Below are 22824 nucleotides of genomic sequence, written 5' to 3'. Positions count from 1 at the left end.
AGTCTGAACTCCGTGAAAGGTAAGAGACTAGTCCAAGATGACAGAGCCAGGTTCGAACCGCAGTCGTCTCCCCAGTCCCAAATTCTTCCTGTCCAGCCACCAAGGTCACAGAGCCAATCGTTGGCTGAGTAGGACGGCCGCAAGCCTTTCTCGAGCCCTCCGGGTTACAATGCCCAGTCCTCAAGCCCCTTGCTCCAGGGTTCGGGGTCCTAAACCCAGCGCTGCCCCGAGCCGCCCCCAGTGCGCCGGCGCGACCTCCGCCCGCCTCTCCCTCCCTTCCCTCCCCTCCCCTCCCCAAGAACTAGTTTAGCCTTGAGTCCTCCTCACGTCGCGTGTGCGGCCCAGGGCCCGGGGCCTCCCCTCCGCCTCTACCCGCCCCTGCCCGCTTCGCGGACGAGATGTACACACCGGCTTCCCGGGGCTGAGCCCTCGGGCTTCAGGCGGCGGCTCCTCGGCGCCCCGAGCAGCCCGGCCGGGATGGCCCGCGCTTCCCCCGTAACCACCGCGCCTTCTGACAGGAGCCCCATTTCCGCCCGTTGCTGGGCACTGACTACGCAGTGGGTCCTTCCCCCAGAGACTCTCGGCTCCGCGCGCGGGTCTCGGCTCTAAGGTTCCGCCGGCGCTCGGCGCCGCGCTCTGCTCTCGGCTCTCAGTTCTCGGCTGGCTTAGTAATAGCGCCGAGCCCGAGGAGGGGAACCTGGTCAGGAGGCGCTTGTCATTCAGCCTCGACTTCAAACAACACCCGGGGCTCAAACACGAGGAGGCTGATGGAACAACAGGAACCCTGAAATGTTCGCCCTAACCCCTCGTCTTCGGGGCGCACTCTCAGGGGACCCCCCCCCCCGCCGCCGCCAGCCCCGTACTTGGTGGAATCTCCACAGAGGTCATTTAGATTCACCCTGGCCCCAGTGTATGCCCTAAATCCAGCCCTAGAATGACTTCCCCGCGCAAAGCTAACCCCAGATTGACTCCCAAATCCTATCCCAGTTGTTTGATTGTTTTGTGTCCCACTCTTTGTGACCACATTTGGGATTTTCTAGGCAAAAATACTGAAGTGGTTTGCCCTTTCCTTCTCTAGCTCATTTTATACGTGGGGAAACTGAGGCAAACAGGGTTTAGTGACTTGCCCAAGGTCACACAGTGTCTGAGGCTGGATTTGAACTCAGGTCTTCTCCCTTGTGCCACCTAGTAGCCCAAAATCCTATCCCAGAGTGACCCCCAAACCCAACCCCAGACTGCCCCCTAAAACTCCAGATTTGGCTTTCTAATCATAGTAGCATACTGTACCCTCAGGACCAAGTTGGTAAATGATTATCCTTGGCCACAAGGAAGAGCAGGAAGGAAAGTATGCATAAAACGATGCTCCACCTTTCTTTTCTTTTAGAATCATAGCTCCTTGTCATTGCTTATTTAGTCAGTGGTCACAGACTCCAGGACATACTTAGGGTGTTCGTCTGTGGCTGGAGTTATGACTCAGTCAGTGGATGAAGTTCAGGGTCAGGCTGGGCCTTTAATAAGGGCTCTATCTGGGTCAAGGCTGTGGATAAATTTGGGGGCCAACCTGGGATTGGGTTTTGGGGTGAGCCTAGGGCTATGAATGGATTTAGGCATCATTCTGAGGCTAGGTTCAAAGGTCAGTCATAACTTAGAGGAGGAGGAGGAGGAAACTCCTGCTAAGGTTAGGCTTCTAAAATAGTCTTCACTATTACCCCAACTCAGTCCATCCTTTGAATTCCTCTCACATCCTGCCATTTCAATGACCATTTCAGTAGGGAAAGTATATGTCATTTCATGGAAGATACCTTTTATTTTCTTTGGGATGTTGTGTACCCCTTAGTGTTAGGGCTTCGATTTAGAGCCGGATCTACTTCATCTGCTTCATTTGCTTCTCTCTTGTGTTACTTTCCTAGGGTGAAGGAGGGAGGGAAAGGGGACCCTCCCTACATCCTCCCTGTACTCTGACTCAGCTGATAATCACCCCACCCACATCAGTACCTAATGCTACCCTGAGATTGTCAGGAGGGAGGCCCAGCCTTACAGCTGCCTCTGTAAGACCCAAAGAAGTAACCACTGGAAAACAAAACACTTTTTTATGCCCCCTTTACTTAAAGGACATTTAGCACTCCCAGAAGGGTTTGTGACCCCTTTCCCTATTTAATATTTAATTTAGATCCAAATTCTCCCTGCTGCCTCAGCCTTAGTCAGAGAACCCTGCTCAAGACTCTCTGATGAGGTCCCTGTCCTAACCTTGACAGTGAAACTGAGGCATAGAGGGGAAATGGGAAAAGCATGGAATGTGGAGTCCAGAGACCTATTTTTGAGTCCCAGTTCTACCACTCATCTATTAAATGGGAATCCTAATATTTGTACCATCTGCCTCATACAAAGTACTTTGAAAATTGTAAAACATTATGGAAATGTGGGTAAATTAATATTATTGATTTGGTTATTACCCCAACCATGATCTGGGTCTCCTGGATTTTCCATATAGTGGCCAGGTGCTCTGAGGGTGGATCTGGCCTGATGGGAAACTGCTTGGCCACCCATTCTTGTCTGGGAGCAAGGAAAGGACAAAAAGATCATAGGATCACCGATTCTATTAAAGCTGGAAGGGGGTGGGGGTTGCAGCTAGGTGGCACAGTGGATAAAAGCACTGGCCCTGGATTCAGGAGAACCCGAGTTCAAACCTTGCCTCAGACACTTGACACTTACTAGCTGTGTGACCCTGGGCAAGTCACTTAACCCCCCTTGCTGGAAGGGAACTTAGAGGTCAGCCAAGTCCAGCCTCCACATTTTACAGATGAGGAAACCAAGGCTCACAGAGGTCTGCCTAGTTTCACACAGCTAGTAAATACCAAAGTAGGATGCTACAGAGATGAGTGCTCTGCAGGGCTCCTCCACCCCCAAAGGCCTGTGATACACAAGGAAGCTCTAAATCCGCATGGATTCCATTTCCTGGTCCTATTGCTCTTAGCAACTGTTCCCCCTCCTTCCTGCCACCCAGTGCAAAAATACACAGACCCACCTTAAATCAGCTGGGTCCAGGAAACCTCTAGCAAGGAGAAGTTGTCTTGTCGGGACCAGAGGAGCAGCAGCATTGGAAGCTTGGACAAATTGAATGAGCCACAAAGCAGGTCATTATCCCATCAGAACTCCCTTCCCATCTTCCCTTGGGCCCCACCTACCCTCAGGCCAGCTGGGGGCTGATAAGAAAGCTGGAGGATTTTCCTGCGGAGGTAGACCCAGGCAAGGGGTAAGAGTTGATACATGAGACTCAGGTCTAATATGGCAGACAGGAAGAGTGAGGGGAACTGGAAAAATCTCAGAATAAAAAACATAACATTTCAGAGCCCCTAGTTTACAGATGAGAAAACTAAAAAAGGAAATGATTGGTGTAAGGTCACACAATCAGTGGTGGCAGAGCCTCTAATTTGACTAGTTACTAACTTTCTTGACCTTTCTGGAGGGAGAGCCACTCCAGAACCAGACCATCCAAAGTCAGGGTGGTAACATACTTAGGGGAGTTGTGAAAGATCTGTTATGGGCCCATAGCACCCCAGAAGTTCTCTGGGGCACATCAAAGAACCTTCTCCTAGAGAAACTAATCCAAAGGACAGACACACCCAAAGAGATAAGTGGAACCAGATCGGACTGAACTAGCTTCAGGACCTCCACCCTTCATTCTCGTCTCCCTCAACCCTGGAGAGATAAGTTTGGGTGTAGCTGCTTCCTTAGTGTCTTGAGGAGAGAGATGGCTTGAGAGATCCCCAGCCACCCCTCACCCAATTCCTCCAGCCACCACCAGTGGGGGATGGTCCTCCCTCACTAAAGGAACTTTCCCCAGTCAGATGGTCACCCCCATAAGTCCTCTATAAAAGTACCTGCCAGTCTCCTGCTTGAGGAGATTGGCATCTCAGAGCCATGCTCTGTGCTATGCCTTCTCCCCATGAGAAGTCCAAGGATTTCTTTCATGGTTTCCCTTCCCTTCCCTTCCCCTTCTAAATAAACTACCATCTTATTCTAATGGCTTTTGCGTGCAAGAGGGTATAATTTTTTTAAAGAGGAATTCCTAAGGACCCCAAACCCCTATCCCTACCCCTATCCCCTTCCCAAACCCCCTACCCCTACCCTATTTCCCCCATGACAGATCTCTAGGGCAAACCACTAATCCAGGGTTCCCCCTCTTATTTTGGCAGCAAAGGACAGATGAGCTAAAAAATAGCCAACATTTCCACCAGACATGTTCCCCTCTCCTGGCCACAGCTAGACTTTCTTTTTTTTTTTTTTCCGGGGGGGGGGGGCAATGTCTGAGATCAGATTTCAACTCAGGTCCTCAGTGCTTTATCCACTACACCATCTATCTGTCCCTTTCCAGAGACTTTCTACCCCACTCATCTCAACCTTCCAGGACCCAGGAGTTTCCTCCCCTACAATAATTCAGAAAAGCTGCTCTCCTCCTCCCCAGCTCTCTTCCTTCACCATTCATCCCCTCCAGAGAAATCTTATCAGAAGAGGCCAGCTCAGTTTCTACCTCTTCCAGGAACCCACAGTGATCTTTCCCTCTCCCTAAATGTCAGTAGCCTCCGTATGACCTGCTATGTATTACCTGGTATTTTTCCTTAACATTTATGTTTTTTATTTTCTTCAATTAGAAAGCAGGAGACAGATGGGAGTGAGGGGGGGAGGGGATTCAGCACAGAAGAGTCAGTAATTTAGGTGAATTTGAAACTTGTTAAGATTTAGAAGTAGAAGAAATTCTAGAGATTATCTAGTCCAACTCTCACCATTGAGAGATGAGGAAAACTAAGGTCCAGGGAAAGTCACAGGATCATATGCTGAAAAGGACTTGATAGGCCATCCAACCCAAACCTCTCATTTCACAGATCAGGAAACAGACATAGAGACATTAAGTGACTTGCCAAAGCCACATAGCAAGTAGCTGAGCCAGAATTGAAATCTAAGGCCCCTGTCCATAAATCTAGTCCTCTTTTTTGCTGTTTATTTATTTAATTTTTTGCAGGGCATTGAGGGTTAAGTGACTTGCCCAGGGTCACACAGCTAGTAAGTGTCAAGTGTCTGAGGCTGGAATTGAACTCAGGTCCTCCTGAATCCAGGGCTGGTGCTTTATCCACTGTGCCACCTAGCTGCCCTCTACATAGATTCTTGAACTTGGAACTTATAATGACCTGATAAAGGCATAAATTATACTATTTCAATATAATTGGTTTCCTTTATAATCTTATGTATATTATTTTATGCATTTAAGAACATTGTTCTGAGAAAAGTTCCCCTGGCTTCATCGGATTGCCAAAGGGGCCCCTGACACAAGAAAAGTTAAGAACTCCTGAACTCTGGGGGGCAACTTTATCTCCTCAAGATGCTTCACTTCAGAAAGAGGAAAAAAAAACAACTTCCTGTGGCATAAATTTCGAAAGTTAGCTTCTGTAAAAGGAGATTAGATTAGATTTATGAAGTCCCATCCAATTCTAAATCCTCTGATAATATGTTTGGATACAGTGATAAAAGATCTGTCATAGTTATGGATCTTAAAAATATCTAACATGGGGCAGCTAGGTGGTGCAGTGGATAGAGCACCGGCCCTGGAGTCAGGAGGACCTGAGTTCAAATCAGGCCTCAGACACTTGACACTTACTAGCTGTGTGACCCTGGGCAAGTCACTTAACCCCAATTGCCTCACTAAAAATATATATATGTATTATGTATATCTAACAGATAAATGATAAGTAAATTGTTGTTGTTCAGTCATTTTCAGTCTTCGGTTTCAGTTTTCAGAGTCGATTCTTTGTGACGTCATTTAGGGTTTTCTTGGCAGAGATGTCAGAATGGTTTGCCATTTCCTTCTCCAGCTCATATTACAGATGAAGAAAATGAGGCCAAGAGGGTTAAGTGACTTGCTTAGGGTCACACACTTAGTGAGTGTCAGAGGCCAGATTTGAACTCCAGGAAGATGTGTCTTCCTGCCTCCAGGCTGGGTACTCTTATACACTGAGATACTTAGCTGCCACATGATAAGGAAATACTGTCTACCTAAAAGAAAATGGATATTGACTCTCTCTCAGAGACTATGACATCCTTCAGGGAAGGGACCGAATCTCTGCTGCCTCCTTCCTCTGTCCCCAGTTTCCCATTCCCCCCAATACAACAACTCTTTATATAGCCCAGTACAGTGGGCACATAAAGACCTGGGGAAAGATATATCGGTTGATTGGTTGATGCTGGCTTAACCTCCAGTCCCCCATAGCTCTCCTTGGAGCTATGTTAACCCCATTCAGCCCCCTACTCCTGGGAGTCAGGGCCAAGAGTCCAAGAGACATGGTATAGGTCAGCAAACGGCCATTCCAAGTTGTCCACCATGTCCCACTCACTCCATTTGGAAAGAACCTTTTGCAAACAGGAATAACACTTCTCATGGTTCAGATAGGGAAGGTGAGGCACAGACAGACAATTCTGGCATGGATAGTCAAGACAAGTACCCAGCAGTCCTGATCCTTCCTTCCTGAAGTCCTGGTACTCACCTTAGTGTGTAGGGCTGAAAATCTCCCTCTCCTGCCCTATACCCTTGGGACTATCTCTTTTCTTTTCTTTTCTTTTCTTTTCTTTTCTTTTTTTTTTTTTTTTGCAGGGCAATGAGGGTTAAGTGGCTTGCCCAGGGTCACACAGCTATTAAGTGTCAAGTGTCTGAGGTCAGATTTGAACTCAGGTCTTCCTGAATCCAAGGCCGATGCTTTATCCACTGTGCCACCTAGCTGCCCCCTTGGGACTATCTCAAGGGCTACATTTGATATTTAAAGATTTTGACACAGTTATCTCCATTGTCAGCCACCAACAGTCGACCATGCGAGGCACAGGCCACCCCTGTGGGCCTCTGCAGACCTTTAGATACCAGTCTGACTGGGGGCCCAACCCGTGGGAATAGGGTTACTTCTTTGCGCTGTTCATCAACAATAATTATGTTGCCTTCGGCATCAGTGCAGACACCAGCTGGGTTACCAAATGGGTGCTCAAGCCGGCTGCCCAGGGATCCCAGTGGCTGGTGAGCATGGCCAAAGAGACGGACATCTCCACACTCCTCACTCACCACAAAGCCCCCATCTGGGCCACTGCTCACATAACGGGGTCCACACAGGCCTGGGACAGTGGTCAGACCAATGGCCTTGAAGGATGAGCCCAGTGAAAAACTATGGACTAAGCCTGAGACATAGTCTGCTACCAGGAGGCGGCCCAGGGCATCTACACCCAGCCCTCGGGGGGATTCAAAAGACAGGATTTTCACCCATTCACCTTGGGAAGCCTTTGGAAGGTGGCGGAAGGCATAGATTGCTCTGTGGACTAGGCTGCTGACCAACACTAGGCCTGAGCCTGTCACGGTCACATCTTCTGACACAAAGGCTCCTGTCCCTGGCAGGCTGCAGGGCAGAGAGTGGAGAGAGTGGCCAGAGAGGTCAAGGATTTGGATGCAGGGCGTCTCATCAAAGGTCAGGTAGAGAGTCCCATCCATGGAGCAGTGCAAACCTCTGACCCCACCCGGAGTGGGGATTCGCCTGAGAAGCTGGTCCTGCTGGAATCGGAGGAGGTGACCCACATGGCCCAGCTCCACACACAGGCCTTGGCTTTGTTGTGCCAGTTGATGGAGGTGAGGGCCAGTGAGCAATCCCAAGCCTCCAGAGTGTTCCAGGAGTGGGCTGGCCACCTGCAGGGTATGATCCGATGTGGCTTGAAGGGCATGCATGGCCCTGAGGAACTTTTCCTTCTGTTGCCGACTTGTGTACAAGGCATGTGCCATCTCTGCTTCCTCAAGCTAAAAGGAGTCAGTGAGCATAAGGAGGAACTTCCTAGCAATCAGAGCTGTTGATAGTGAGTTCCCCATCCCTGGAAGTATTCAAGCAGAGGCTAGGTAACCACTTGTCAGGCATACTGCAGAGGGAATGCCTACATGGGGTGGGAAATGACACTAGATTACCTCTAAGTGCCTTTTCAGCTGTGAGATGCTATGAGGGTATAGAGGGAAGTAGACTGATCTTTCTTTAGTACCTGTACCTCAAAGGCCCACCTCCAATATTGTCTCCTCCATGAAGCCCTCCCAAGAATGTCTCTGTCCCCTTCACTCCGGGAACATCTGCTGTTTACCACTCAGTCCCCTTCCTCTCAGTGGAATCAATTTAAATTGGAAGCTCCTGAGAAAAATGCCAATATTCCACTGTGCCACCCCTGTATCTATACCCTCCTATTCAGGTACCTTGGAGGCTAATGGGCAGGAGAAGACAGTCTTTCCTGTGCCCTTATGTCCTGCAGGGACTACAGGGCACTCCCTCCCTCTACCTTCATACCCATCCCAGAGGAAAGGATAGACCCCTCCACTGAATTACTGGCCGGGATCACGACACCTGTATCTTTTGCACAGCTATGGGACCCCGAATCCTGGGATTCTTCCCCTTTTATTCCTAAATTTGTTTGCTAATGGGCAGAGTAAGATACCCTGGCTCTGGAGGGGCTCCCAGGTTGGGGTCGGAGGGATGGGGGAATGTCAGTTCCTCCTACCTATTCAGGCCCACTGGGGAACTTCCATCTTTATTCCGGTCTCCCCACACACCACAGAAACCCCTTGGAGAAGGGGAGGGGAAGGGAGGCTTCTGTTGTTAGAGACCAGACTTCTGTTGACACAGCTTGGCATAGCCCTGCCCCTGGGCTGTATCCATTGTGGGACTGGGAAGGTGAGAGAAGGGGAAGGAGTAAAACCTTTGGATGGGTTCCCAGCCCACATCCCCACAGGGCCCCTGGAGCCATAGAAAAACCTTGACTAGCCGCCTCCAAGGAAAAGCACAAAACACAACGGCTGGGCAATTAGTAGAGTTTCCTGGGAAAAAGAGGGCCAGGCTTAGGGAAAGCAGATTCTGAATCCTAGTGGACAGCAAGCAAATCAAGGTTGGAAAGGTTGGTGGGGTGGAAGTTTTGAGTGAAATTTGGGTACCCAACAGCATTTAAGCTGAGCAAACAATGGTGTGGGCAAGTGAATTCAATAAGCATTTATTAAGTGCTGTCTGTATGCCAGGCCCTGTGCTAAGAGCTGGGGAGACAAAGAAAGGGGGAAAAAAGGTCCATGTTCTCAAGATGCTTAAAGTCTAATAGAAAAAACATGCAAACAACTATGTACAAACAAGATATATGTGGAATAATTTGGAAATAATAGAGAAAGCATTAGTATTTAGTGAGATTGGGAAAGGCTTCTTGTAGAAGGTGGGATTTCATTTGGGATTTGTAGGAAGCTAGGGTAAGCCAGGAGATGGAGGTGAGGAGAGAGAATCCTAGGCACGGAAAACAGAGTAAAAATGTCTAAGACAAGGAGGTACCTTGGGGGAAGAGTGTCAGAGGCCTGTGTCACTGGATCACAGAGGACTAGAAAGGGAGGGAGGGGCCAGGTTATCAATGGCTTTAAAAGCCAAAGATAGGACCCTTTATTTGATCCTGGAGGCAATGGGGAGCCACTGAAGTTTGACTAGGGAGGTGACATGGCCAGGCCAGAGCTTTAAGATCACTTTGAGAGTTGGGTGGGGGATGGGCTGGAGTAGGGAGAGCCATGAAGCAAAGAGAGCAAGGATATAGCAATAGTCCAGGTTTAAGGTGATGAGGACTTGTTACCAGAACCATGGCAGTGTCAGTGGAGAGAATAATGAGAAATGTTACAAGGTAGAATTGAGAGGACTTGCCAACAGATTGGATACATGGGGTGGGCTGAGAGAAAACTCTAGATTAAGAGTTAGAAGACCTGGACTCTTGCCCAACCACTGTGGGACCTTACGCAGATGTCTTCCCTTCTCTGGGCCTCACTTTCTCTATCGGCAAAATGAGAATGATCAAAGGTCTCTCAGTCTGAAATTGATGATTTAGTTATTCTTGCTGTTCCTTGTTTTAACCGCCAGGGGGAAATCTAGATCCAAATAATGTCAGAGAAAGGAGATAAAAGACCCCTTACTGAGTCATAATATAGTCAACACTTATTTATCTGGACCCAAAGCAGCGTAGAATTCAAAACCGCATTTCCATTAGACTTTGGAATGCATCGAGTGGCTTTGGCAGGGGTGGAGACCAACATATTTACTCTCCTGGGTAGGTCCTGCTCCCATTGAGATGAATTCTCATTTCCTGGATATGCATCAACAGCTCTAGGTGGAAATCTTTGCCATGGACAGTCCCCAAAGCAGAGCAGGGCGAGCCTTCTCTTTTTTGCACTTGTCTCACCGTCCCTTTTATCATAGCAATTGATGCTACACAGCTTCCCAATCTTGGATTTGAAGACAAGGACCTCAGTTCAAATCCTGACTGCCATTTATGATTGACCTTCCAGAGGCAAGTCACCTCCTCCCTCTGAGTGTCAGTTTCTAAATCCATAAAATTAAGAGATTGGGCCACACTTTTATAGTTTCTTCCAGTTCTACATCTAAAATCCTTTAAAAATATAAGTTCCTTATGAATAGATTGTCAATTGTTGAAACACATTTATTACATTCTCCCTCATACCAAGCAGTCTTTTTGTATCTTTCATACAGTAGGTGCTTAATTGTTTATTTTTTATTTTTTTAAGGAAAGAATGACTGAGTAGTTGAAAGTTGACTGTCATTGGGAATAACAAAACTCTCAAACCTTTTTTTTTTTTTAGATGGGGCAATGAGGGTTAAGTGACATGCCCAGGGTCATACAGCTAGTGTCAAGTGTCTGAGGTCAGATTTGAACTCAGGTCCTCCTGAATCGAGGGCCAGTGCTTTATCCACTGTACCACCTATCTGCCCACTGCCTTTTTTGTATCAGACGCAAAAGCTTATGGCCCTCTTCTCAGAATAATGTTTTTTTTTAAATTAATTAATTAATTTTAATTTTTCTTGATTACATGTAAAGATATTTTTTGAGTTCCAAATTTTTCTACCACCTTCCCTTTCCTTCCCCCTCCCAAAGCCAGTAAGCAACTTCATATAGGTTATATATTACAATCATGTTAAACACATTTCCACATTAATCAGAACAAAAGGAAAAAAAACACAAGAAAAAAATAAACAGGAACAATAACAAAAAAGTGACAACAAAAGTAAAAATGGTATGCTTCAGCCTGCATTCAGACTCCATAGTTCTTTTTCTGAATGTGGAGAGTATTTTCCACCATAAGTCTTTTGACATTGTCTTGGATCATTGCATTGCTGATAAGAGCCCAGTCCATCACAGCTGATCATCACAAAATGTTATTGATACTGTATATAATGTTCTCTTGGTTCTGCTCATTTCACTCAGCATCAATTCATGTAAGTCTTTTCAGGTTTTTCTGAAATCCATCTGTGTGTCATTTCTTACAGACCAATAGTGTTCCATTACATACATATACGACAACTTGTTCAGCCAGAATAATGTTTTTAAATACGTAAAATAAAATATGCAGTATTACAAAAGGAAATAATTATTGAAATACAGTTATCAAAATATTTCTAAAGACAAAGTCGTGGTCTCCAGGTTAGACCTATCCTTCCAAGGTTTTGACATCCCATGCCAAGTTTTTGAGGGAAGTTGTCAAGTTTACTTTCCCACAACAATGCCCCACCCTCTTAAAATAAGATGATAGCTTATATTTCTACAATGCTTCAAAGTTTACAAAGTATTTTCCACACATTTGCTCATTTGTTCCTCACAACAACCCTGTGGGTTGCTACCATGTTGGTGAAGGGCGTGGAACTCAGAAAGTTTAAATGAGTTGCCCAGCATCACACAGCTAGTAAATGTCAGAGGCAGGATTTAGGTTTTCCTGACTGTTGCCAGCTCTCTGCAGGAGAAGTAACAGAAAGGGAACAGGGATGTGCTAAAGGAGAGGAATGCTATTTAACCTTTCCTTCTAATAGGGAACTGAGTGGAAAAGGCTCCCATGAGAAGACTTAGGAGCCTGGGAACCACAAAGTACTTTCACACCTACAGCATCCTTTGAACATTAATTTCAGGGCCATAAGGGGGATTGTGGGGAGAGGAGAGGAAGAGAACAAGCAATGATTAAGAGCCTGTTATGTGCCAGAGCCTGTGCTAAGTGCTTTATAAATTGATACTCACAATAACCCTGGGAGGTAGGTGCTATTATTTCCCCCATTTTACAGTTGAGGAAACTGAGGCAGACAGAGGTTAAGAGACTCACTCAGAGTTACACAGTGAGGCTAGATTTGAACTCAAGTCTTCTCGACACCAGACCTAGAGCTCTACAAATTGCACCAACAATAAATGGGTCAGGACTTAGCTAGAAGTTTCTTGTCACTTCATCCAGTTACAGATGAGAGACACTGTGTTGTAGTGGAAAGGAATCCAGGAATTAAGAGCAGAAGACTTGGATTAGCCTCCAGTAGCACTAACCGGCTTTGGGTAGGGCATGCCACCTTTCTGAGCCTCAGCTTCCCCATCTGAAAAAGCCAGGGAGACAACAGTGTCCTATAGCAGAGTCCAGGGAACCCGGGTTGGAACCCTGGCTCAAACCCTGGTTCAGCTTCTATTTGGGTAACATTGGGCAAGTCAGTTCCCCTCTTGGACCCCCATTTCCTCATCTGTGAAATGGGGAGGTTGGGCTAGGTGATCTTTGGTCCTTTCCCACCTCTAGACCATACGGTCCCATGTTAAGTATTGGCAGGATCTTCCTGGTCAGAACTTGAGTTTCTCAGAGAAAACGAATGTAGGGGAAAGCTGCCATCTCCCCAAACGGGGAATCTTTTCCTCTGTAATCTCACCCTTGATAGCTTCAAATGAGTCATTTTTTCCAGTTGTGTCTGACTTTTTGTGATTCCATTTGGGGTTTTCTTGGCAGATAGTGTAGTGGTTTGCCATTTCCTTCTCCAGGTCATTTTACAGATGAGAAAACTGAGGCAAACAGGGTTAAGTGACTTGCTCAAGGTCACACAACAAGTGTCTGAAGCTGGATTTGAAATCAAGAAGATGAGTCTTCCTGCCTCTAGGCCTGGCCTTCTATGCACTGTGCCACCTAGCTATCCCAGTGATCTCCAAAAGCCCTCCTCAAAGTACTGAGCCCTGGAACTTTTTTATTTAATCAAGTGTTGACACATTTTGCTTCTGTTTCACCCACCACACACTCCCCAACAAACATGCAAATAGCAGTCCCACAAAGTACATTTCCTAAAAACATTTAAGCAACATTGTCTAATGGTGTGACTGCTACTGATAGCCCAGGCCTCCTTCCACGTGGGTGCTTGCCTAACTGTCAACAGACAGAAGGGATGTGGGGTTTTTTGTTTGTTTGTTTGTTTTTTACTTTTTTGTGTGTGGGGGGCAATGAGGGTTAAGTGACTTGCCCAGGGTCACACAGCTAGTAAGTGTCAAGTGTCCGAGTCCCGATTTGAACTCAGGTCCTCCTGACTCCAGGGCCAGTGCTTTATCCACTCCCCCCTTAGCTGCCCCCCCACCCCCCGGGATGTGTTTTAACTTCAGTAGTTAAGTGCTTTACACTGACCATTGTATCCAATCCAGATATTGTAGTCTCTCAGTGTCTGATGTATTTCTATTGTTCTGGTCACTGTACACGTTGGTCTTTGGTGGTCATTGTGTATAATATCAAGTCTGTAACACTCCATGAAAACCTTCCCAGTGTTTCTCTGAATCCTTCATATGCCTCATTCGCAAAAAATTGCCTAGGGGCAGGCAGGTAGGTAAATAGAGGGCTGAGCCTTGAGTCAGGAAGACCTGAGTTCAAATTTGATCTCAAACACTTTCTAGCTGTGTGACCCTGGGCAAAGTCACTTCACTTCAGTTTTCTCATCTGTAAAATGGGGATAATAATAGCACTTATTTCTCAGAGTTGTTGTAAGGATCAAATGAAATAATAATTGGAAAGCACTTAGCACAGTGCCTGGCATGTGGTAAGGACTATAGAAATGTTAGCTATTTTTATTACAGAATCATGGGATCACAGTTTTTTGTATGGGGAAAAGACCTCAGAGAACATTGAGTCCTATGCATACTGGAGGAAGAATGTCTCTTATAAAATATCTAACCAGTTAGCCAATTTGTGATTGACGACCTCCGTTGAGAGGGAAATGGCAGACCATTTCTTTTTGAACAGCTCTAAGTGTTAGAAAGTCCTTCCAAGATATCAAGCTTAAATTGGCTTCTTTCCAGCTCCTATCCATTGTTCCTATTTCTTCCCTCTAGGGTCCAATAGAGGGAAAGTACCGAATGTCTCTTCTACATGTTGTTGTTGTTGTTGTTCAGTCATTTTTAGTCATGTCTGACTCTTTGTGACCCCATTTGGGGTTTTCTTGGCAAAGACACTAAAGTGGTTTGCCATTTCCTTCTCCAGATCATTTTACAGATGAGGAAACTGAGGCAAACAGGGTGAAGTGACTTGCCTAGGGTCACAGGCTCTCTATCCATTGTGCCACCTAGCTCTTCATATGGTATAACTTTAAAAATCTTCACCACCCTGGTTGAACTCCCCTCTCTACTGTCAAGCTTGTCAATGTAAAAAAATGTGGGGCCCAGAACTGATTGTAATATTCCAAACGTGGTCTGACCAAGATCAAATGAGATATTTGTAAAGCTCTTAGCACGGTCCCCAGCACATTGTAGGTACTATATAAATGCCCATTCCCTCCTTCTCCTCCTCAAGATAAAATATCATATCACTCTCCTACTCAGTAGACTCCAGTGGTTCCCTGTTACCTGCAGGATCAAACATAAACTCCTCTCGTTGGAATTTAAAGCCCATTACAACCTGGCTCCAACCCACCTTTCAAGCCTTATTGCACTTTATTCCCCACCACCCCATACTGCAGTGCAACCAAATGGACCTTGTTATTTCTCATGCATGGCTCTCCATCTCATGCCTCTGGGCACTGTCTGTTCCCATACCTAGAATTCTCTCCTCTCTGTCTCTCAAAATCCCTAATTTCTTCCAAACTTTGGCTCAAGTACTCTCTTCTTAAGCTTTTCTTTATCTTCTCTTCCTGACCTCTCCTCTCCAAATAAGTCAGTACTTTCAATTTCCAGCTTAAATCTATTTTGTATCTACTTTTGTATCCCCAGTGCTTAGCACAATGTCTGGCACATTTTGGGTGCTTAAATGCTTCTTGATCAACCGACTGACTGTTGTCTCTCCTGACTAGGCAGGAGCTGCTTGAGAGTACCTAACATAGAGTCTAACACATAGTAGGTACTTTAAAAATGCTTATTGATTCATTCATTAATTTGTTATTATGAATACCTTTCTTTTTCTTTCCTTTTTTTTGGTTGGGCAATGAGGGTTAAGTGACTTGCCCAGGGTCACACAGCTAGTTAGTGTCAAGTGCCTGAGGCTGGATTTGAACTCAGGTCCTCCTGACTCCAGGACCAGTGCTCTATCCACTGTGCCCCCTAGCTGCCCCGAATACCTTATTTCTGAAAGCTGTCTCTCAAGTTTTTCTTTTGGCTGTCATATCACATTGTTGACCTATATTTCTCTTGCAGTTTACTAAAATCCCAAGATTTTTTTCTTTTCTTTCCTTTTTTTTTCTTTTTTGGTGGGGCAATGAGGGTTAAGTGACTTGCCTAGGGTCACACAGCTAGTAAGTGTCAAGTGTCTGAGGCTGGAATTGAACTCAGGTCCTCCTGAATCCAGGGCCAGTGCTTTATCCACTGCACCACCTAGCTGCCCCCTCAAGATTTGTTTTTACTAGTTATGATTCCCCCATCTTGTATTTGTGAAGTTGATTTCTTGAGCCCATGTCTATGACTTTACATTTATCATGACTAAATTTCATCTTATTAGATTTGGCATAATGTTCTCTAGCCTATCAAGATCTTTTCCCCCCTGTATCTTGGTTATATCATCCACTGTGTCAACTATTGTTTCCAGCTTCATATCATCTGAAAATTTGATAAGCACACTATTTATGCCTTTATTGAAGTCATTGATAAAGATGTTAAACAGCACAGCATCAAGCACAGATACCTGGGGCACTACAATGGAGACCTTCTTCCAAGTTGGCATTGACTCATTTAATGCCTGTACTTTATGTTTGGAATTCAAACAGTTCTGAAACACCTAATTTTGGGGCAGCTAGGTGGTGCAGTGGATAAAACAATGGCCCTAGATTCAGAAGGACCTGAGTTCAAATCCAGCCTCAGATACTTGACACTTACTAGCTGTGTGACCCTGGGCAGGTCACTTGGTCCTCATTGCCCCGAATCCCCCCCCCCCAAAAAAAAACAACACCTAATTTTGCTATTGCTTACCACAGGGTCAGACAACTATGGTCAATGGTCCTTTTGGCCCAATGCCTGCTTCTTATACAGCCTATGAGGAAAAAATGGTTTTTACATTTTTAAGCAATGTTTTATTGTATTTAAAAATATAAAAACATTTTTAGTTCACTGGCAGACTGGATTGGCTCTTGGCCAGTAGTTTGCCAATCCCTTACTAGCCCATATGTTTCCAACTTGTTCATAAGAATAAAATGAAAAATAAAATATTAAATGTTTGGCTAAAATCTACAGTATTATGTTATTTAACTACTCTAGTGTATTTTGTCTTCACAGCTTTTTGTTGACCACAAAAAAACCCACAAAAATAATGAATATATAATAGGTTTTTTTTCTTGATGTCAACCTTCTTGGTGTAAAGTCCCAGTAGTGAGATCTCTGGGCCGAAGGGTATGGACAATTTAGTAATTCTGATTGCATAATTATCCCTGGACCTTCTTATTCCTAGAGCTGGGTTGACTTCCTAGTTTCAGACATTGTCCTTCCCTCTCATCAATGTGAAAAATGTGGGGCCCACAACCGAATGCCCTCTTCAGACATTGATTACCTACAGTGTGTTGTTTTCTGCAGCTGCCATCATCTGTGGGTACTTTTCTTCCAATACTCATTTTCTCTTTCCCTTTTCCTTCTCTGCCAACATTCCATTAAACCTCATCCCCTCTCTTTCTAGGGCTTATCCACAAAGGAAACAGTGAATAATTCAAAGATAGCATTCAAGTGAAGAGCAACAGTGATCATTAATGTAGATAAAAGCTTCTACCTAGCCCAGGAGAGAAAGCACCCACATTTACAAATCCCTCCTCCCTAACTGTAGGTGCCACGCCAAATGCTGAGCCTCCAGTGATTCCTTGAAGGCCTGATTCATCCTTTTCCAGAATGACCCAAAACAAGGATGCCCTTTCTTTACACCCAGCTTGCCAGGAAGATTGGCTGCCTCGTTGTAACTCCCCTCCAGGGGAGTGACCATCTCAGATTCAGAAGAAATGTGGATCGATATGATGGCTCCTGGTTCTACTCTTCGTTTCAGCTGAACTTCTTGAGTTCAAAGGGCATTCCCAGATCCCCAATCCACTAGTCTCAGACTCCCTCTAGCTCAGAAAGAATGAGTCTTTGAAATCAGGTTCTTATAAACTCCTCACTTGCTAAGCTCCCGCCCTGCCCTCCATAAGGGAGACGAAAGGAAATTTATAAGATCATAGGACCACATAGATCATCAAGTCTGACCCCCACAGAGGACCAAACTGAGGCCTGGAGAGATCACAAGATCATGGATTGAGAACTAGAAGGGACATTATAGTTCACCTCATCCAACCTTCCCGTTTAAAGAGGTGGGAAGCAAGAAACAGAGAGGGGAAGAAACTTGTTCAGGGTCACACAGGTAAACAGCAGACCAGGATTCAAACCCAGGTCCTCTGGTTACAGATACAAGGGTTTTTTTTCTGCTCCTCAACACTACCCCTACTTGGTATGCAAAAAAAAAATACACATAGTAAAAGGCGGTTTTATCACCATTTCAAATAAGCTAAAACATATCTCAAAGGTCACAAAACCAGGGCAGCTAGGTGGTGCAGTGGATAGAGCACCAGCCCTGGAGTCAGGAGGACCTGAGTTCAAATCCAGCCTCAGACCTTTGACACTTAATAGATGTGTGACCCTGGGCAAGTCACTTAATCCCAATTGCCTCATCAAAAAAAAAAAAGTCACAAAACCTGGACTGTTCTTCACATTCCCTCTACTCCAAGGGTTGTTGAAAGACTGAGAAATTAGTAATATCAATCATTTTTAGGTTTGCAAAGTGCTTTAAAAATATTCTCATTTGGGGGCAGCTAAGTGGCACAGTGGATAAAGCACCAGCCCTGGATTCAGGAGGACCTGAGTTCAAATCCAGATTCAGATACTTGACTCTTACTAGCTGTGTGACCCTGCGCAAGTCACTTAACCCTCATTGCCCTGAAAAAAAAATTCTCATTTGATCCTCATGACAACCCTGGGAGATAGGTGCTATTATTATCCCCATTCTACAGATGAGGAAACTGAGGTAGACAGTGGTTAAATGACTTGCCCAGGGTCACAGAGCTAGGAGGTATCTATGGCTATATTTTAATTCTGGTCTTTCCTCCTCCAAGTCTAGCACTCTATTGCCTCAGATTTCCTCATCCTGGGTCCAGGGTTCTTTCTACTTTGTTACTGTTCCCCTCTTTTGAATCCTTATAGAATTTATAGTTTGAACCACCTAATTTAAGCCTTCTTCTGTTTTCTACCTTATGTATACCTTGTCTCTCCAGTTAGGCTGGGAGTTCATTGAAGGAAGGATCCGTGTCTGATAAATCTCCTTATCTCCCAGCCTATACATCCCTACAGCATAGCCTATTCTCAGGTCTTCAGGAAACCCTACTGGATTTGTCCTCACAAGACCAAGGTGAGGGAGGTAGGAAAGTGTTTATATATGGGGAAAGAAGTCTAAGAAAGGGGAAAATGACTTTTTAAGGGAAGCCAGTGGCATGGCCCAGACTAGAAACCATATATCCTGATTTTCCATTGTGTCATAGAATCCCCTCGAGTCTTTTTTTGGTTTGTTTTTGGTTTTTGGTTTCTTTTTGGTGAGGTAATTGGGGTTAAGTGACTTGCCCAGGCTCACACAGCTAGTAAGTGTTAAGTGTTTGAGGCTGGATTTGAACTCAAGTCCTTCTGAATCCAGGGCCAGTGCTCTATCCACTTCACCACCTAGAGTCTTTAAAAGCAGAGGCTTGCCTGAGAGTCTGAAACAACAGAGTCTGCAGAGTCTGAAACAACATCTCTAGTGAACCAAGGTTGGGCAGCCTCTTAGACAAATGCAATTCTTCAAGGATACCCCTTAACACAACTGATTGTTGTGGAGACAAAGGTCTGAGAAGGAAGAGTCAAGAGGGCTGGCTGATGGATTGCCTATCGTGACTGGTTGTCTCTGAGTAGTAAGGAAGGGATTGGTGGTGGTTTTGTTTCAAACCTTTGAGTTAAGGGCAGCCAGGTCGAGTAGCAAGAACAATTAATTTGGAGTCAATGGACCAGGGTTCAAATTCCAGTTCTTCTACTTAGATGTGTGACCTTGGATAAGTCTTTTCACTTCCTTTAGGCCTCAGTTTCTTCTTTGTAAAATTAGAAGATTGGATTAGATAATCATTAAGATCCTAAAGCCGACAATGCCCTAAACACATGGCCCTACTCCTGGACTGGCTACCACCTGGAGAGAACCTAGTGAGATCCTTGGATGATAGTATAAAATCCCTACTGTCAGAAAACTTTTCCCTGCTAGACTTTAGAATTTTCCTCCAACGTTGGGACAAGACCCTGGCTGCTGCTGCTGCTGCTGCTGCTGATCTGGGGGTTGTGTTTTCTCCAGAGGTGGAGTCAATCCCATAATATGCACCATCCCATAATACAGCGCCACAGGCGAGGGATGCTCCAGTGGCCCTGAAGTGCCTGGCGGCCCAGCCTGCAGAGGGAGGGGGCTGAGGTAAAGGACCCCCCTGAACCCTGGATGCTGATGCTATCTCCCCAGAAGCCATCCCTCCAGGGCCCAGCTGGCCTCCCAGCACAGATGTTTAATGGGGCGGTAGGAGCAGGGGGCCAAGACCTGATGAGACCAGTCACAGCCAAGTAGATGAGGGTGGGCATGGCCACAAGGCTGCTTGGTTGTTAGCTACAGGACCATTGGAGAGGCCAGCCCACCTGGAGACCGAAGGGCCTGGGGGCAGCTTTAGACACCGACTTTTATCCCTCCCACCCCATGTAGTTCCCTGAAAGGCAAATCTTTCCCCTGGGAGGAGAATAAGGAACTCAAACCTACCTTAGGGCCACTCTGTACAGCAGCAGGAAATTTGTATCAATCTCTTGCCTCTCTTCCGACAGGAATATTTGATTCCCATTCCCACTCCCTTTCCCATCCCCCCCCCCATCCTTTCCCTTTGTGCAAAGAGAGAAACAGCACAGGAACACCCCCCCCCCCGCCCCCATTCACACCACATTTTGCCTTTACTTCACTAATGCAGTCATCATGGGTGTATTCCAGTTCCGTGTGGGCACTCTTTGCTTAACTAGGTGACAAATTCCATGGGGCTAGAGATAACAGCTTATCTAAACTTCAGACCTCAGGTTCTACACACAGTAGGTGATTAGTGTTTGTTGAATGAACACAGCAGTAGGAAGAACACTGGGCTTAAAGTCAGGAGACCTGGGTCCTGGCTCTGCCTCTAACTTGCTAGGCAACCTTGGATAAGTCTCTGGGCCCTAGTATCTTCAATTGGAAAAAGGAGGAAGTTGGATGAAACGATCTTGAAGGTCCCTTCTAGCTCTGACACCCTGTGTCCTATAGCTAAGAGCCATCATGCACCCTTCATTCTTAGAAACTTTGTTAGCAAGGGGGCGGCTAGGTGGTGCAGTGGATAAAGCATAGGCCCTGGATTCCGGAGTACCTGAGTTCAAATCCGGCCTCAGACGCTTGACACTTACTAGCTGTGTGACTGTGGGCAAGTCACTTAACCCCCATTGCCCCACAAAAAAAAAAAAAAAAAAAAAAACTTCGTTAGCTGATATCCTAATCACTTAGAAGGTACTGGGATTCTTGGGGCTGGGAAGTCAGTTTCTTCCTTCCTCTCCATGAAAGATGGGCTCAATTCTAGGGAAAGGCATTAATGAGGGGATGGGGGTCAAGGATAGGCTGAGGCTTAGAATGGAGGCTAAGGGGCAGCTAGGTGGTGCAGTGGATAGAGCACTGGTCCTGGATTCAGGAGGATCTGAGTTCAGACACTTGACACTTGACTATATGACCCTGGGCAAGTCACTTAACCCCAATTGCTTCACACACATAAAAAATAGAAAGAAAGAAAGAAAGGAAGGAAGGAAGGACGAAAAAGAAAGAAAGAAAGGAGGCTAAGAGCTTGCTGAAGTAATGGAAAAGGGAAAGGGAAAATCAGCAGGAGGTATGGAGACCCAGGGAGAGACTGGAGGTTCAATGACAAGGCAAGGTATGGTGAAGGGTTAGGAGCTCAGTGAGGGATTGGGAGCTCATTGTAGGGAATGGAGTCTCATTGAAAGGGATGGGGGCTCAGGGAGGGGATAGGAGCTCAGTGAGGGAGGTGAGAGCTCATTGTCATTGTCAGTGTTGACAATTTCCCAAACATTGGTTACTGCAGGTAAAGGGATGGGGAGGTCAGTGAGAAGACAGCATAGTTAGGGATATGGGGGCTTAGTGAGGAAGAAGGTGCTCTGGGAAAGACTGGGGAGCTGAGTAAGAGTGACAAGGGCTCGATCAGGGAATGGGGGTTCATGAAGAGGGAACTCAGAGAGAAGGATGATGGTCAGGGGAAATGGAAGCTCAACAACGCGGTGGAGGGGCCCAGAGAGATGATGGGACATAAATACTGTCACATTCATTCTGAGATCCCATTCTTCTCTTCCTGGAGGTTTATGAAACCCCTAAAATCTTTTCCTGCCAGGATACACCAAGCCTGATATGCAGGCTGAGAGAACTTTACTGGGGAAGGGGAATCCCAGAAGACAAGGGCAGGGAGGGGGATTTAGAAGCTCAGAGCCAGAAAATGGGTATTAGAAAATAAGGTTCATGGGGGAGTCAGAGTAAGCCCTCGGAGGATTGGGGTGCCCAGGTCTTCTTTCAGGGGCAGGGACCATAGGCTGTCTCTGTCCTTTCCTACCTGCCCTCTCTCCACTCCCCCAAAGAGAATTTCTGATGGCTAAGCCTGGCAGCACCCAGTGTGGGAAAGTGAGAGGATTGGTGGGGAGCAGGCAGACTGGGGGTCAGCCGGCTGTGACTGCCGATGTCTATCAGACTGCCTGTCCGTAAAGGGGCCGGAATGCATGGCCATCTGGTGCCGTGGCCAGAGCTGGGGAGCCCCAGGCGCAGATGCATCAGGATAAGCAGGGGGCTGGGAGAACTAAGGAGTTAGGACTATATTCATTCTTTCCCTTCCCTTTGGCTCCCTCAAACCCTTCCTCCCATTGGGCCCCACCGAGCCTGCAGCCTGTGTGCCCTTTGCTCCAGGCTGGCATTTAGGGAAAGGAAGGGGGGGTTCCTGTAAGAGGCCAAGGAGCATAGTTTTATAGCAGACTCAGGAATTCCTTGGTTCAGCCCCACTTCTGGGCAACTAGGTGGCACAGTGGATAGAGTGCCATACCGGGAGGCAGGAAGACTCATCTTCCTGAGTTCAAATCTGGCCTCAGACACTTACTAGCTGTGTGACCCTGGGTAAGTCACTTCACCCTGTTTGCTTCAGTTTTCTCATCAGTAAAATGAGCTGGAGAAGGAAATGCCAAACCACTGTTGTATCTCTGCCAATAAAACACCCAAATAGAGTAATGAAGGTTCAGACCCAACTGAACACCAAGAAGTCCTAGTTCTGTGTCTCAGTTTCTCCCTCTCCTTAAAAAAGGACAATAAATATCTCTACCTCCCTCCCCTTATCTATAGTAAGTAGCCTATAGAGAGTATGGGAGGATGCAGAGCAGATAAGACCTACAGAAAATGACCTAATGCATCTGTAAGAC

The 22824-nt window shown here is 46.2% G+C and overlaps 1 protein-coding gene across 3 annotated transcripts in view; it reads right to left on the bottom strand.

Annotated features, from left to right (window-relative positions):
• Positions 1-3118, bottom strand: part of PIGQ (phosphatidylinositol glycan anchor biosynthesis class Q) — a 69717-nt gene extending 66599 nt beyond the window's left edge. Inside the window, exons 1-2 of one of the 3 annotated variants that reach the window (XM_043976617.1) lie at positions 3026-3042; positions 409-764 (exon numbers count right to left, since the gene is read on the bottom strand). In XM_043976617.1, coding sequence (XP_043832552.1) covers positions 409-527 — 119 coding nt within the window. In that variant the 5' untranslated portion in view covers positions 528-764; positions 3026-3042. Of the gene's footprint in view, positions 1-408; positions 765-3025 lie in introns of those variants that run through there. The other 2 variants (XM_043976618.1, XM_043976616.1) reach the window with 2 other exon arrangements.
• Between the last annotated feature and the right edge of the window lie 19706 nt (positions 3119-22824).

The sequence above is a fragment of the Dromiciops gliroides genome, chromosome 1 (assembly GCF_019393635.1).
Source record: "Dromiciops gliroides isolate mDroGli1 chromosome 1, mDroGli1.pri, whole genome shotgun sequence".
Lineage (NCBI taxonomy): Eukaryota > Metazoa > Chordata > Mammalia > Microbiotheria > Microbiotheriidae > Dromiciops > Dromiciops gliroides.
This window is presented reverse-complemented; position numbering and strand designations above follow the sequence as displayed.